At 39.9% G+C, this 12,318-nt stretch overlaps 1 protein-coding gene across 10 annotated transcripts in view; it reads right to left on the minus strand.

Moving 5' to 3' along the window:
• IPCEF1 (interaction protein for cytohesin exchange factors 1) overlaps positions 1-12,318 on the minus strand; it is a 202,004-nt gene that overhangs the window by 107,609 nt on the left and 82,077 nt on the right. For all 10 annotated transcript variants that reach the window (XR_010158231.1, XM_009452260.5, XM_063813585.1 and 7 more), the window contains exon 3: positions 3,331-3,383. Coding sequence is in view for 8 of the 10 variants with exons in the window: in XM_009452260.5 (XP_009450535.2) it covers positions 3,331-3,366 (36 nt within the window). In the remaining 2 variants the exon portion in view is untranslated. The remainder of the gene's footprint in view (positions 1-3,330; positions 3,384-12,318) is intronic.

A 12,318-nucleotide genomic window follows, 5' to 3' on the forward strand; every position in this document is an offset into this window, starting at 1 on the left:
AAACTAGCAGGCTAGGATCAACGAAAGGACCTTAAAGGTATATTCCTTCCCTCTACCCCCAACAAGATGGTATGCTCCTCATCTTTATACCCCAGCACCAAGCAGTTTGTTCAACCCATATAACTCAATAAGTGTTAGTTTAGTGGAAATGAAGTGTAATTCAAGATGTGATTAGGTCAAAGGTGTCAAACCTACTGAAACTACCTAGCATAAAAATAGGTCTCCTGTGCTACATTTTATTTAGAGAACAAATGACAGCAGAAAATTGAACTAATTTTCTGAATGGAAAGATAAAGTAGGGTAACCACTGAAAAGCTGCTGGAAGAAATGCTTAAAAGAAATGTTCAGCAGTGCCGCCCAGACACTGACGGCTGTGAGATAAAAATAACGGAAAAATAGACACACGAGGAGAGCTGGCTGATTGACTCTAGGAGTGGAGATGGCTCATGAAATGAGGAAGATACATAAATAGCCAGTTTCCACTAATAAGAATAGAATTCATTTGTACACAAGACCAAGGGAAACAGGTTACCTATTATAGTGGTAATGGCTCTAGGTTGGGAATTACATGGATGATATGTTAGTCCTTTGGTAATCACATCTGCGATCTGATTCCAATACCCAGAGTTATACTTGTAGATGTAGAGACTTTAACTTGTCCAAAGCCAATTAAATCTCCAGTTCCTACCCTACCTGGTACAGTGCCTGATGCATGATAGAATCAGGATAGGTAAGGGTAGGTAATATTAACTGAATGTTCCAATGAACAAATAAATTTGTTAATTTAAAACACTTAAATGCTCTCTTATTACCTTGATTTCCAGTTCTTCTTAAACATATAAGATGAACTTCCTCCAGTTGGAAGATTACATCCCTTTCAGTGGAAAAGGTGGAGCAATATAAGAATTAAACATTGCATTACCTTTCCCAAGGATCCAACAATCCTAATCCTTTCTTTTTTATGTCTTTGTTCCAAATAGTACATACACACATGCTTATAATCCTTTTTTTTTTTTTTTTTTTTGAGACAGAGTCTTGCTCTGTCACCAGGCTGGAGTGCAGTGATGCGATCTCAGCTCCCTGCAACCTCCACCTCCCAGGTTCAAGCAATTCCCCTGCCTCAGCCTCCTCAGTAGCTGGGACTACAGGTATGCACCACCATGCCCAGCTAATTTTTGTATTTTAGTAGAGACAGTGTTTCACCATGTTGGCCAAGATGGTCTCCATCTCCTGACCTCGTGATCCACCTGCCTCAGCCTCCCAAAGTGCTGGGATTACAGGCATGAGCCACCATGCCCAGCCATGCTTATAATCTTAAAATGGAATTTTTCCTATTTAAAAATTTTCATTTTTGTTACTCTGAACTTCAACTTCCTTACTCTATTTTTACAGATCTGCAATGTCCATTTGCATTAAATCTTGACCACAGGACTCCCTTTTAGCATCCTGTAAACGAGTCTTTATATCAACTCCTAGCCAAAAACTCCTACCGCAGCCACATTGATTCTCTTATTTGTTCCTCTTATTTATGTTCCTTGTAATTATTCACATTTCTATTATCAAAAAACACCCACCCATCCATGCCCATTGGATCACACCTTCCTTCCTTTTCTCCAAGCTTTAGATGGCAAATATCCTACAATGTATGACTTCTTTTTTTTTTAAAGAAACACCTTATCATTTGTTGGTCACTCTCCATTCATGATTCAGGCCTGTGTGTGCTGGTGAGGCCATCCTCCCAGTTGAGCTAATTTTTATATCTGGTGTGAGGTAAAGGTCCAGCATCATTATTTTATTTTATTTTTTTAATTGAGATGGAGTAACCCTTTGTTGCCCAGGCTGCAGTGCAGTGACAGATCTCAGCTCACTGCAACCTCTACCTCCCAGATTCAAGTGATCCTTTCGCCTCAGCCTCCCGAGTAGCTGGGACTGCAGGTGCGCACCACCATGCCCGGCTAATTTTTGTATTTTTAGTAGAGATGGAGTTTCACCATGTTGGCCAAGCTGGTCTCAATCTCCTGACCTCAAGTGATCCACCCACCTCGGCCTGCCAAAGTGCTGGGATTACAGGCGTGAACTACCGTACCCAGCCAATACATAACTTCTTAAGTTTCCTGCATTTTTTTTCATACCTAGCAAGTTTTCTCCTTAATTAGAATGAGCACCGGAATTAAAGTGTCTTCATTGCCTTTTCAATTTCTGGGATATGACATTGTTAGCAAGTCAAGCAAAGGATGTTTCAGCCGCCCTGCATTTTACTAAAGTGTCCCTATCAGGAGCTGTCTAGTTAACTCAGTTTCTTCATCCTTGTTACCACAAACTCCCTTGACATCCATTTTCTAATTTGCATCAAGAAACCACAATCCACATTCCAGATTTGGCAGGAAGTCTATACTTTAGCCTCCCAACACACCACTTCTGATTCTGCTTTTAGCTCTGCTCCTCAAACTCTGACCTATACATCCATCATGAGGTCATTAGATTTGCCAAAAGAGGCACACCATACAATCCCACAACACTCCCCACAGTCCCTTCTATTAGAAATGCCGTGTTAACTAACATCGACTTCCTAATTTTTCCCTGCATAAGTTTCCTTGTCTAATAGAGATTATATACTTGCTCAATTCACTTACCTATCTTAGGCAAACATATGACCATAAAATTGTTTTAAAAGATACCCATGATTTCAGTGAAATTATTATTATGTTTTTTTTTTTGAGGCGGAGTCTCGCTCTATTGCCCAGGCTGGAGTGCAGTGGCGCGATCTCGGCTCACTGCCACCTCCACTTCCCAGGTTCAAGTGATTCTCCTCCCTCAGCCTCCTCAGTAACTGGGATTACAGGCACACACCACCATATCCAGCTAATTTTTGTATTTTTAGTACAGACAGAGTTTCACCATGTTGGCCAGGCTGGTCTCAAACTCCTGACCTTGTGATCTGCCCTCCTCGGCCTCCCAAAGTGCTGGGATTACAGGCATGAGCCACCGTGCCCAGCCCTATTTCAGAGAAATTATTAACAGAATTTTTCCTACAGAGGTTGCATGAGAGGTTCCACTAGTACCATAGCTAACATCTTCTTAAAATATAATTTATGTACAGTATATTAAAACCATGGTATGCAGCTTAAACTTTAAAAGTAAAAATCTAGAGGTCTTAAATGCTTGATAACCATAAGACTGTTTAAATCTAGCAACAGTGTCTTTGGTTCTACTGTGGCTAATGAAATTGAGGACAATAAATTGCTAGCCAAACTTGAAATCAACCTACTATTTTACTCATTCATCAAACTGACAATATCTAAAGCCTGGGGTATTCCAAAGGATACTTACAAGAGCACTGCCATCAATAGCCATGTATGATGTCATCTTAGTAGAAACAAAAGCTAGAAGAGAAAAAATGTTTTCAGTTAAATGTGAGATTAAAGTGTTCATAAAAACATATATCTCTTTGAGTGGGGAAAGAAAATACTTCTATTGTGATTAATCAATTTTACAATAAAAGTAATTCATTAAATAGCCTTTCGGCCAGGCATGGTGGCTCATGCCTCTAGTCCCAGAGCTTTGGGAGGCCAAGGCAGGAGGATTGCTTGAGGCCAGTAGTTCAAGACCAGCCTGAACAACATAGTGAGACCCTGTCCCTAAAAGAAAAAAAAACATAGCCAGTTGTAGTGGCACACACCTGTAGTCCCAGCTGCTCAGGAGGCTGAGGTGGGAGGATTGCTTGAGCCCAGGAGTTCAAGGTTACAGTGAGCTATAATGGCACCACTGCACTCCAGCCTAAGTGACAGAACAAGATCCTGTCTCTTAAAAAAATTTTTTTAATGAATAAATAAATAAATAGCTTTTTATTTCAGAACTCAATAAGCCAGCTGTTTAAAGTTGAGTTCATAAGATAAGCCAGAATTTCATTTATACATTTGTCAATATTCTTTTCAAGTACTCAGCAAGACATGTATATGATTTACACACTTAATATTACTATATATATATATACACACACACAAACACACACACACATTTTGAGAAGTGGAAATGTTTTCCTCTTTATGATAAACAATGCAACTAAGATGTGAAAATGTGGCCCATCACTATTATCCAACTTTGAAAACATAGCTAACTCCCCTGCCTCTGAAGTCCCAAACTTTAATAGCAAGATAGGCTCCTTTTGATGTTTGCACTTTGTAGTGGGTTGCCTGAAAAACAAGATATTCTGTGGTTTCAAGAAAAGCAAATGAAAACAAAAGGAAAAAAATCCTCATGTTTTCAACATTGACAAGCAAGAAACTTGTTAAAGATCCACAAGCCACTGAAACTCTCCCCAAAGCAGACAGCTTTTCAACTTCATCCCAGTGACACCACAAGTACACATTCATGACCTGTTTGTTTCTTACACCAGTGGAGGTCCCCAAATTCTGAGTAATGGAAACTCCTTTTTCATATTAAAAATGCTATATTACATAGATATTAATAAGACATTTATTGGTAAAATGTGAAAGAGATAAACCACAATAAAAAGACTGATAAATTTACTTAATTTAAACTTATTTCTTAAAAAAAAACATTAAAACCTAAATTTAAAAAATCAAGTCTCAAGCTGATAAAAATATCTGAAATATACATTTAATACATAAGAACCATAAAATGGAGTTCTTACATGTCACAAAGAAGATAATAAGCAAACTAATAGAAGAACAAATAAAGGAAAATTGAAAAAATAAAATACAAATAACTAATGCTTAATCTCATTAGTAATAAATTAATGCAAAATAAAATACCATGATTCCATTTTTATTCTTCAGGATTGGAAAAAAATTAAGTGATAGAAGTCAATTTGGGTGGAGGTGGAGGTGTGTAGAAAAGAATACTCTCACATGTTGGGATATCAACATGTTACAGGATCTTTGGGTTGTCGCTCTTCTGGCCAGAAACCTCTGTGGCCGGTGGCACCTTTGCCCAAGTTCTTGTCCTGCATCTGGGAATAACGAGGTACACAGAGAAGTAGAGGGGAGCAAGATGAAGAGGAGCTTTATTGAGTGTTAGAACAGCTCAGAGAAGACCCATAGTGGGTAATTCCTCTCCATAGGCAGGTCGTCCCATGGAGTGTTCAGCTTTCAACAGAGAGGAGGCCCTGGAGAGGGCAGCTCCTCTCTGCAGGCAGGTTAGCCAGAAGTCTGCAGCAGCTCTTGGCAGAGAGGAGGCCCTGGAATGGGTTGCTCCTCTCTGCAGCTGGTAGTCCCAATGTCTCTGCAGATCCTGAAGCTCTCAGCAGAGAGGGTAGCTCCTCCCTGTAGCTGGTAGTCCCAGTGTCTCTGCAGGTCCTGAAGCTCTCAGCAGAGAGGGCAGCTCCTCCCTGCAGCTGGTCGTCGGGATGTCTGTTCAGCTCTGGCTGATCTTGGGGCTTTTATGGCCTCAGAGGTGAGGAAATGCACACAGATTGGTCCATGGGTGGCCATGGAAGGGCCCAGAAAGGCACCACCAGTTTCCACTCCAGTTGGTGGGACTGGCAGCCCAGTCCCCAGTCTTCAGGCCCTCCCTGGCCTGAAGGTGGGGTCTCACCAGGGACCTGCCCCCTTCTGCCCTGGAATCTGTCTGCCTCCTGCTGCCGTTCATGGTGCCTGGGCTTGTGGGGACTTTGCTCCCATCAGAGCAGGCACCGACAGCAGGGAGAAGCCAGGCAGCAGGAGCAGGCACTCCTGAGCCTGCAAGGACAGCAGGGGCCTTCCCAGGCCCCTAAGAGTGCAGTGATTCCTGAGTCTGGGGGTGGGGTAGGTCCTGTCTGCTCTTTGGAGTGGGAGGCGTGGGTCTGCAGCTACAGCCTGCTCAGCTGTGGTTTGGGTAGCTGCAGCAGCACCCAGGGAGCTCCATCTCAACTCAGAATCTTTCTTTTGTATCCATTTTACCTGCTTAATTCCTAACTATCCCTTAAAGTCCTCTCTGTCCACACCCATTGCCATCATCCTAGTCCAAGCCATCAGCACCTCCCTCTTGGACCACTGCAAGAATATCCTAGCTGATGTCCCAGTTTCTCTCTGGCCCAGTGATTTTTTTCAATGCACATCTGACTATTCACCTCTTTCCTTAAATCCCTACAATGGTCATTGGTCTTTAAATAAAGATCAAAATTGTGAAAACCTCCTACAAGTGAGGCTTTGCACCATCTGACCACGACCTCATCTCCGGCCCTTCCTTGGGTTGTTTCCATATCTGTTTCTATCTCCCTTACTCATTGTCTTTTTTTTTTTTTAAGTCCTCGAACACATTTATTTCCATTTCAGAGCCTTGGTGCATGCTTTTTCTCAACAGTCACCACCTAGGATGGCTTATACCATCTAATTTTTCAACTCTCTGACAGAAGATCACTGCATCAAGAAAACCTTCCCTGAGCCTTGGGAGAGATTGATCCCCTTTTATAGCCTCTCACATCACCTTATTTTTTATTCATAGAAGTTTTCATCATTGTAGTGAATGATTAATTTTGCAATTGGTCCTTTAACATCTGACTCTCCATTATAATATAACCTACCTGAAGGCAGCCACTGTGTCTGGCCTTGTTCATTTATTTGCTGCTGTGTCCTCAGTCTCTGTAGGCAGGGTGGTTCAATATATATTTGTTGAGTAAATGAATTAAATATACAAGCAATAAAACCACTCACTATAGATGAGTTTCCATAAAGGAAATCTATGGATTCCAAATTTTTGTTTTGTAAAATATTGGCATCATGAATATCCCATTAGAAAGCTCCTTCCCAATCTGCAGGATATGGAAATGAGATGGTGTTGATATCATACCTCCTTCGGTCAAAGAGCAAAAGGGTAGAAATAATACGCAGTCACTGGCATGGGTGGTGGAGGTGGGATGGGAGACAGCTAGGGATTGATGTACCTTTGTGGAGTTTGTGTATGAGTGTTTCATTAATAATCTTGGAGTTTCAGTACTTTGTTTCTTTTTTTTTCTTTTCTTTTCCTTTCTTTTTTTAATTTTAAATTAAAAAAAATAGAGACAGGGTCTTGCTTTGTAGCCCAGGCTGGTCTCAAACTCCTGGTTTTAAACAATCTTCTTGCCTCGGCATCCTAAAGCATTGCGATTACATGAGTGAGCAACCATGCCTGGCCAGTACTTTGTTTCTTGAAGTAGTTGAAACATATGAAATCTAAATTCCACTAAAATGATTCAAAAATAATTTTGGGCAGAAGAACCACCAAAATAAGCTAAGCTCAACTCTTGTTTCTCCTCTTCCAGTCAAAGCCCATGGCCATAATAAAGAAGAATTAGGAAAAGAAATGAGGGCTATGGAGACTCATGTACGTACTTTTGATTGTTTGGACAATGAGAACTGGTTCAGCTAACCAGGTTAACCAGGACACATGGTGTCCATATGTTGATAAGCTAAATAGGTAGCTCCAAGGTTTTGATGAAAATATATATATATAAAGTACACAATAAAAGCAGCTTGTGAGAAAAATAATCCTGGCAAAAGTGTTTTGAAAGTGATAACTTTTCAGTATTCACAGTCCTTTCTGAGAATATCAGTTTAAGCAAAGTGCCTATACATAAGAATTGAAGGAAGAAATAATGACTATTTGATATATCATGAGAATGAATTTTTGAATTACCACAAATTTAAAAATAGATAAGACCCTAACGACAGGGTAACAAAACACTTTTGTATATCAAGAGGTTTCCAGTTCTTTGCTTTCAACAAAATTAAGGAAAAACCTATTTGAATTGTCTATGGATTATGAAAGTAACTGTTGTGATAAATCACCACGAGATATTTGGCATATCCTTGGAAGGAGTTCAAAAAGTGCTCAATTCCTACATATTTACTTACGTGAAAAATATTTCTAAGTGCTTACATACATAAAAACCAATAATAGGATTAGAATTAGTTCTCAACTCTGTCACTGTAGTAATAAATAATGTTCATTCATGTGTATGTTGCATAATTGGGGGTAATGTCTCATCTATCTAAGTACTGCATATTCAATAAAAATATTTATCTGCTTTATTCAATCATTATCAGTCAAAATGTGTAGTATATCATATTAATGCTTGTTAAATTATGTACCAATAATAATTGTAATAATAACTCTGAATAAAATTTTTTGGCTTAAATAATTTTGTCACCAAAAAATTTTTAAATTAATTTCAATTTAAATATGTATTCTTGGCCAGGTACGGTGGCTCACGCCTCTAATCCCAGCACTTTGGGAGGCCAAGGTGGGCAAATAGCTTGAGATCACGAGTTCAAGACCAGCCTGGCCAACATAGGGAAATCCCATCTCTGCCAAAAATACAAAAATTAGCCAGGTGTGGTGGTGCACACTTGTGGTCCCAGCTACTAGGGAGGCTGAGGTGGGAGGATGGCTTGAGCCCAGGAGGCTGAGGATGCAGTGAGCCGAGATTGTGCCACTGCACTCCAGCCTAGGTGACAGAGCCAGACTTTGTTCCAAAAGACAAACAAACAAACAAACAAACAAAAACTCTTCTTTTAGCTTAAATGTATGATAGAATTATCAATAAAATATTTTCAGGCATAAAAATATGTAATAGGACTTGGCACAGTGGCTCACACCTATAATCCCAGCACTTTGGGATGCTGAGGTAGGAGGATCACTTGAGGTCAGGAGTTCAAGAGCAGTCTGGGCAACATAGCAAGACCCCATCTCTACAAAAAATAAATAAATAAATAAGAAAAATCAGCCCTGTATGATGGCAGGCATATGTAGTTGGGAGATTGAGGCAGGAGTATCTCTCCCACCCAGGAGGTCAAGGTTGGTATGATAGTGCCACTGCACTCCAGCCTGGATGACAGAGTGGGATCCTGTCTCTTAAAGAAAAAAAAAAATCATATAATAGGATAAAAATCCATATGATAGTGGAATGAAAACATGAGTTTCAGGAGAAAAGAAAACAATGTAAAATGTGCAAGTCCTAAAGTTTACTTTAAAAAAAAATTACAGGACATACCAACTCTTTATGATATCTATATTATATAGATTACTTTTATACAGAAGTATAACCTTTTTTACCATCAATGTTTACAATATGCCAGAAACCACATTTTTTCAACTACATGTATGACAAAAACTTTAGGTGACAATTTGAAGTATAAGGGGGTACATGAGGCTCCTAGGTTCTTTTATGGGTACACAACCAAAAATATATGCTTAAAACTAGGCCGGGTTCAGTGGCTCACATCTGTAATCCCAGCAGTTTGGAAGACCAAGATGGAAGGATCACTTGAGACCAGGAGTATGAGACCAGCCTGGGCAACATAGCAAAACCCTCATTTTTACAAAAATAAAATAAAAATTAGCAGGGTATGGTGATGTGCACCTGTAGCCCCAGCTACTCAGGAGGCTAAGGTGGGAGGATTGCTTGAGCCCAGGAGTTCAAGTCTGCAATGAGCTTTGATTGTGCTATTGCACTCCATCCTGAACAACACAGTGAGACTCTGTCTCTAAAAGAAAACCACTCCACTAAAGTATGTAGATTAGAGTCAAGTAGGTTTAAGTTCAAATCCCAACTCTGCCACTTGTTAAATGAGAAAACTTATGGAAATTGCTTAATGCTCTGACTAGCAAATGCCTCCTCTTTGAATAATAATAACCAACTCATAAGGTGTTTGTGAAAATTAAACGAGATATCATATGGGAAGCACACAGGGCACATGTGTGCATGCTTAGTAAGTGGTAGCAATTACCTAGAATGGGAGCTATTACCTAGAAATAGCTTCATTATACAAAACTATCCTTCCTAATGGAATTAGTATACAACTAAAGGGATTGAACAAGTGTGATAACAGGTTTCATCAAATAAAATAGCTTTCACACTTCAAGGTTGGTTAAACTCCCTAGCCAACTAACCAATGACATTTTTGGTGCCTTGTTTCAGAGTTTAAGGGAATAGTTATCTCAGTCATATTTAAAACAGTTATCTTCTTTCAAGAACAATTTCTTAACAAACTACAACATGAAACATAGCCAAACCAATGAAATCACTACTTGTTTAAGTTTGTTAAATGAAATAAAATGCATTCCTGATCAACTCTGTAACTGAAAACTAGAAAATATGTTTTGTTAGCAAATGAGTAATAAAGTCAATTTCAAAGAAGAGATTTTCCTTCACATATATTAATAAAGAGTCATTCCATTTTGTTTTAATCACAAATTGTATGCTTCTTAAACCAAGTGTGTTTTAGCCATTTTAGAAATTGTTTAGAAAGTTATTTAAGATAGAAATATGGACTCTCATCCTATACTATTTTAAACCCAGAAAATGAACCAAGAATATCAATCCCCAACAAACACACTATTTATAAAGAAGGCTAACATAATCAGTATTTTTTTTAAGAATCAAGAAAAAAATTCCACTAAGGGGATTTATTCATTCAACTGATGCAAAGGTAACTGTCCTGGTTATTCCCTAATAGACATTATCATCTTTGGAATGATGGAGCAAAATAAGTACCATGCCTAATGTTTTACACATTTTTAAAACAAAGATAATTTATTGTGATTTAGAGACGATTTTCCAGTTGAAATAACATAGGAGCTAGGTTGATTCTCTTTCTCACAGAGCCTTAAGTGAAAACAAAACAGGTCTGAACTAAAACGTTTAAAACCCACAGATTAATTTATCCTTTGAAATTATAATGCTGGCATTCAGCAAGACATTATCACAGCAGCAAGTGGATTTATACAAAGTCCACAAACACAGGCAAACAATGTGCGTTATTCTTAAGCCAGAGGCCAGAGCTAAGAGGAAACAAAAAAATGCTTGTTATCCTCGTGGCAGAAGTCTTGATCGTCGACAAGTAGGTAATCCATGTGGCAGCAAATGTCCACACTCTACTGGAGACAAGCACTGTTTATAAGCGAGCGTGTTCTGTTACATGATAGTCCATCACAGCAATGCCATGGAAAACAGAAGAGAATATTCATCTTCGCTCACATATAAAAGCAAAGGACATGAGATAATCCATTCGTTTTGCCAATTAGTAGGAGATTTCACCTGTCAAGGCAAAGCAGGAGAGAAGGAAGCAAATGCAAGATGACTTCCCTACCAGTCTGTGTACAGTGACATATGCGGCAGGGGAGGTTTGGGGTTGTGACTTTGTTCAGGAACTTTATGAAGGAGAAAATAGCTTCATCCAAACTATTTTAAGCTTTTTTCTTTTTCTTTTTTCTTTTTTTTTCTTTCTTTCTTTCTTTTTTTTTTTTTTTTTTTGAGGCAGAGTCTCCCTCTGTCGCCCAGGCTGGAGTGCAGTGGCGCCATCTCGGCTCGCTGCAAGCTCCGCCTCCCGGGTTCACGCCATTCTCCTGCCTCAGCCTCCCGAGTAGCTGGGACTACAGGCGCCCGCCACCACACCCGGCTAATTTTTTGTATTTTTAGTAGAGACGGGGTTTCACCGTGTTAGCCAGGATGGTCTCGATTTCCTGACCTCGTGATCCACCCACCTCAGCCTCCCAAAGTGCTGGGATTACAGGCATGAGCCACCGTGCCTGACTGCTTTTTTTTTTTTAACTTAAGCTCAAAGTGTCATTCTGATTCCAATCCATTTTCTACTTGCTATAGAATATTCTCATTCTTTCTCTTTCGTTTATCTTCCCTTTTTTATTGTTGTCTTTTCCACTCATTTCGTTGCATTTCTTTCCTGCCTTCTCTCCACTTTGATGATGAATTGACAGATGGTTTTAAGAACCACAGCTTTTTTCAAACAGAGAAACTATGATGCTTAAAATTACTTTATTTTTGACACCATAAAAATACTGCAATCCATCATCTGTGGAGACTGGCAGGCCTCTTCCCTGCTTTCCCCTCACAAATTCCCACATAAGCTGTCAGCCCTGACAATCAAGGCTCAGACACACAAAATCCACAAAGCTAAGGGAGATAAAAGACTTTCTTTCAGCCAATAATGTCAATCTTTCCTCCCAGTGGACCATTTTACCATAGTAACAAACAGGTGGAAAACTGCAAGAGATCTCAAACGATTTGCCTCTTTTACATCCTGGAAGGGCCTACCAAATGCCAATGGCTATTGGCCATGCCCCTCTTGGAGGTACAAAGCTCCCCTGAGTTGCTGAACTACAGGGGTCTCTTGTCCTTCTGTGGGATTCCTGAACCTGAAACTTCTAAAATGTGGTCTGTACCTGCAGGGGCCATTAGACTGGGGCAAGCAGAGACCTGCCGTGGGCCACACCCTGGCCAATCCTCCTCAGAACACCCAGAGCTCAGCCCTGGCCCACATGCACCCTGTGTTGGTTGCGCCCAATCAAGGTTCCCTTTACCAGAACATGGGGTAGACCAGA

The sequence above is a fragment of the Pan troglodytes genome, chromosome 5 (assembly GCF_028858775.2).
Source record: "Pan troglodytes isolate AG18354 chromosome 5, NHGRI_mPanTro3-v2.0_pri, whole genome shotgun sequence".
Classification (NCBI taxonomy): Eukaryota; Metazoa; Chordata; class Mammalia; order Primates; family Hominidae; genus Pan; species Pan troglodytes.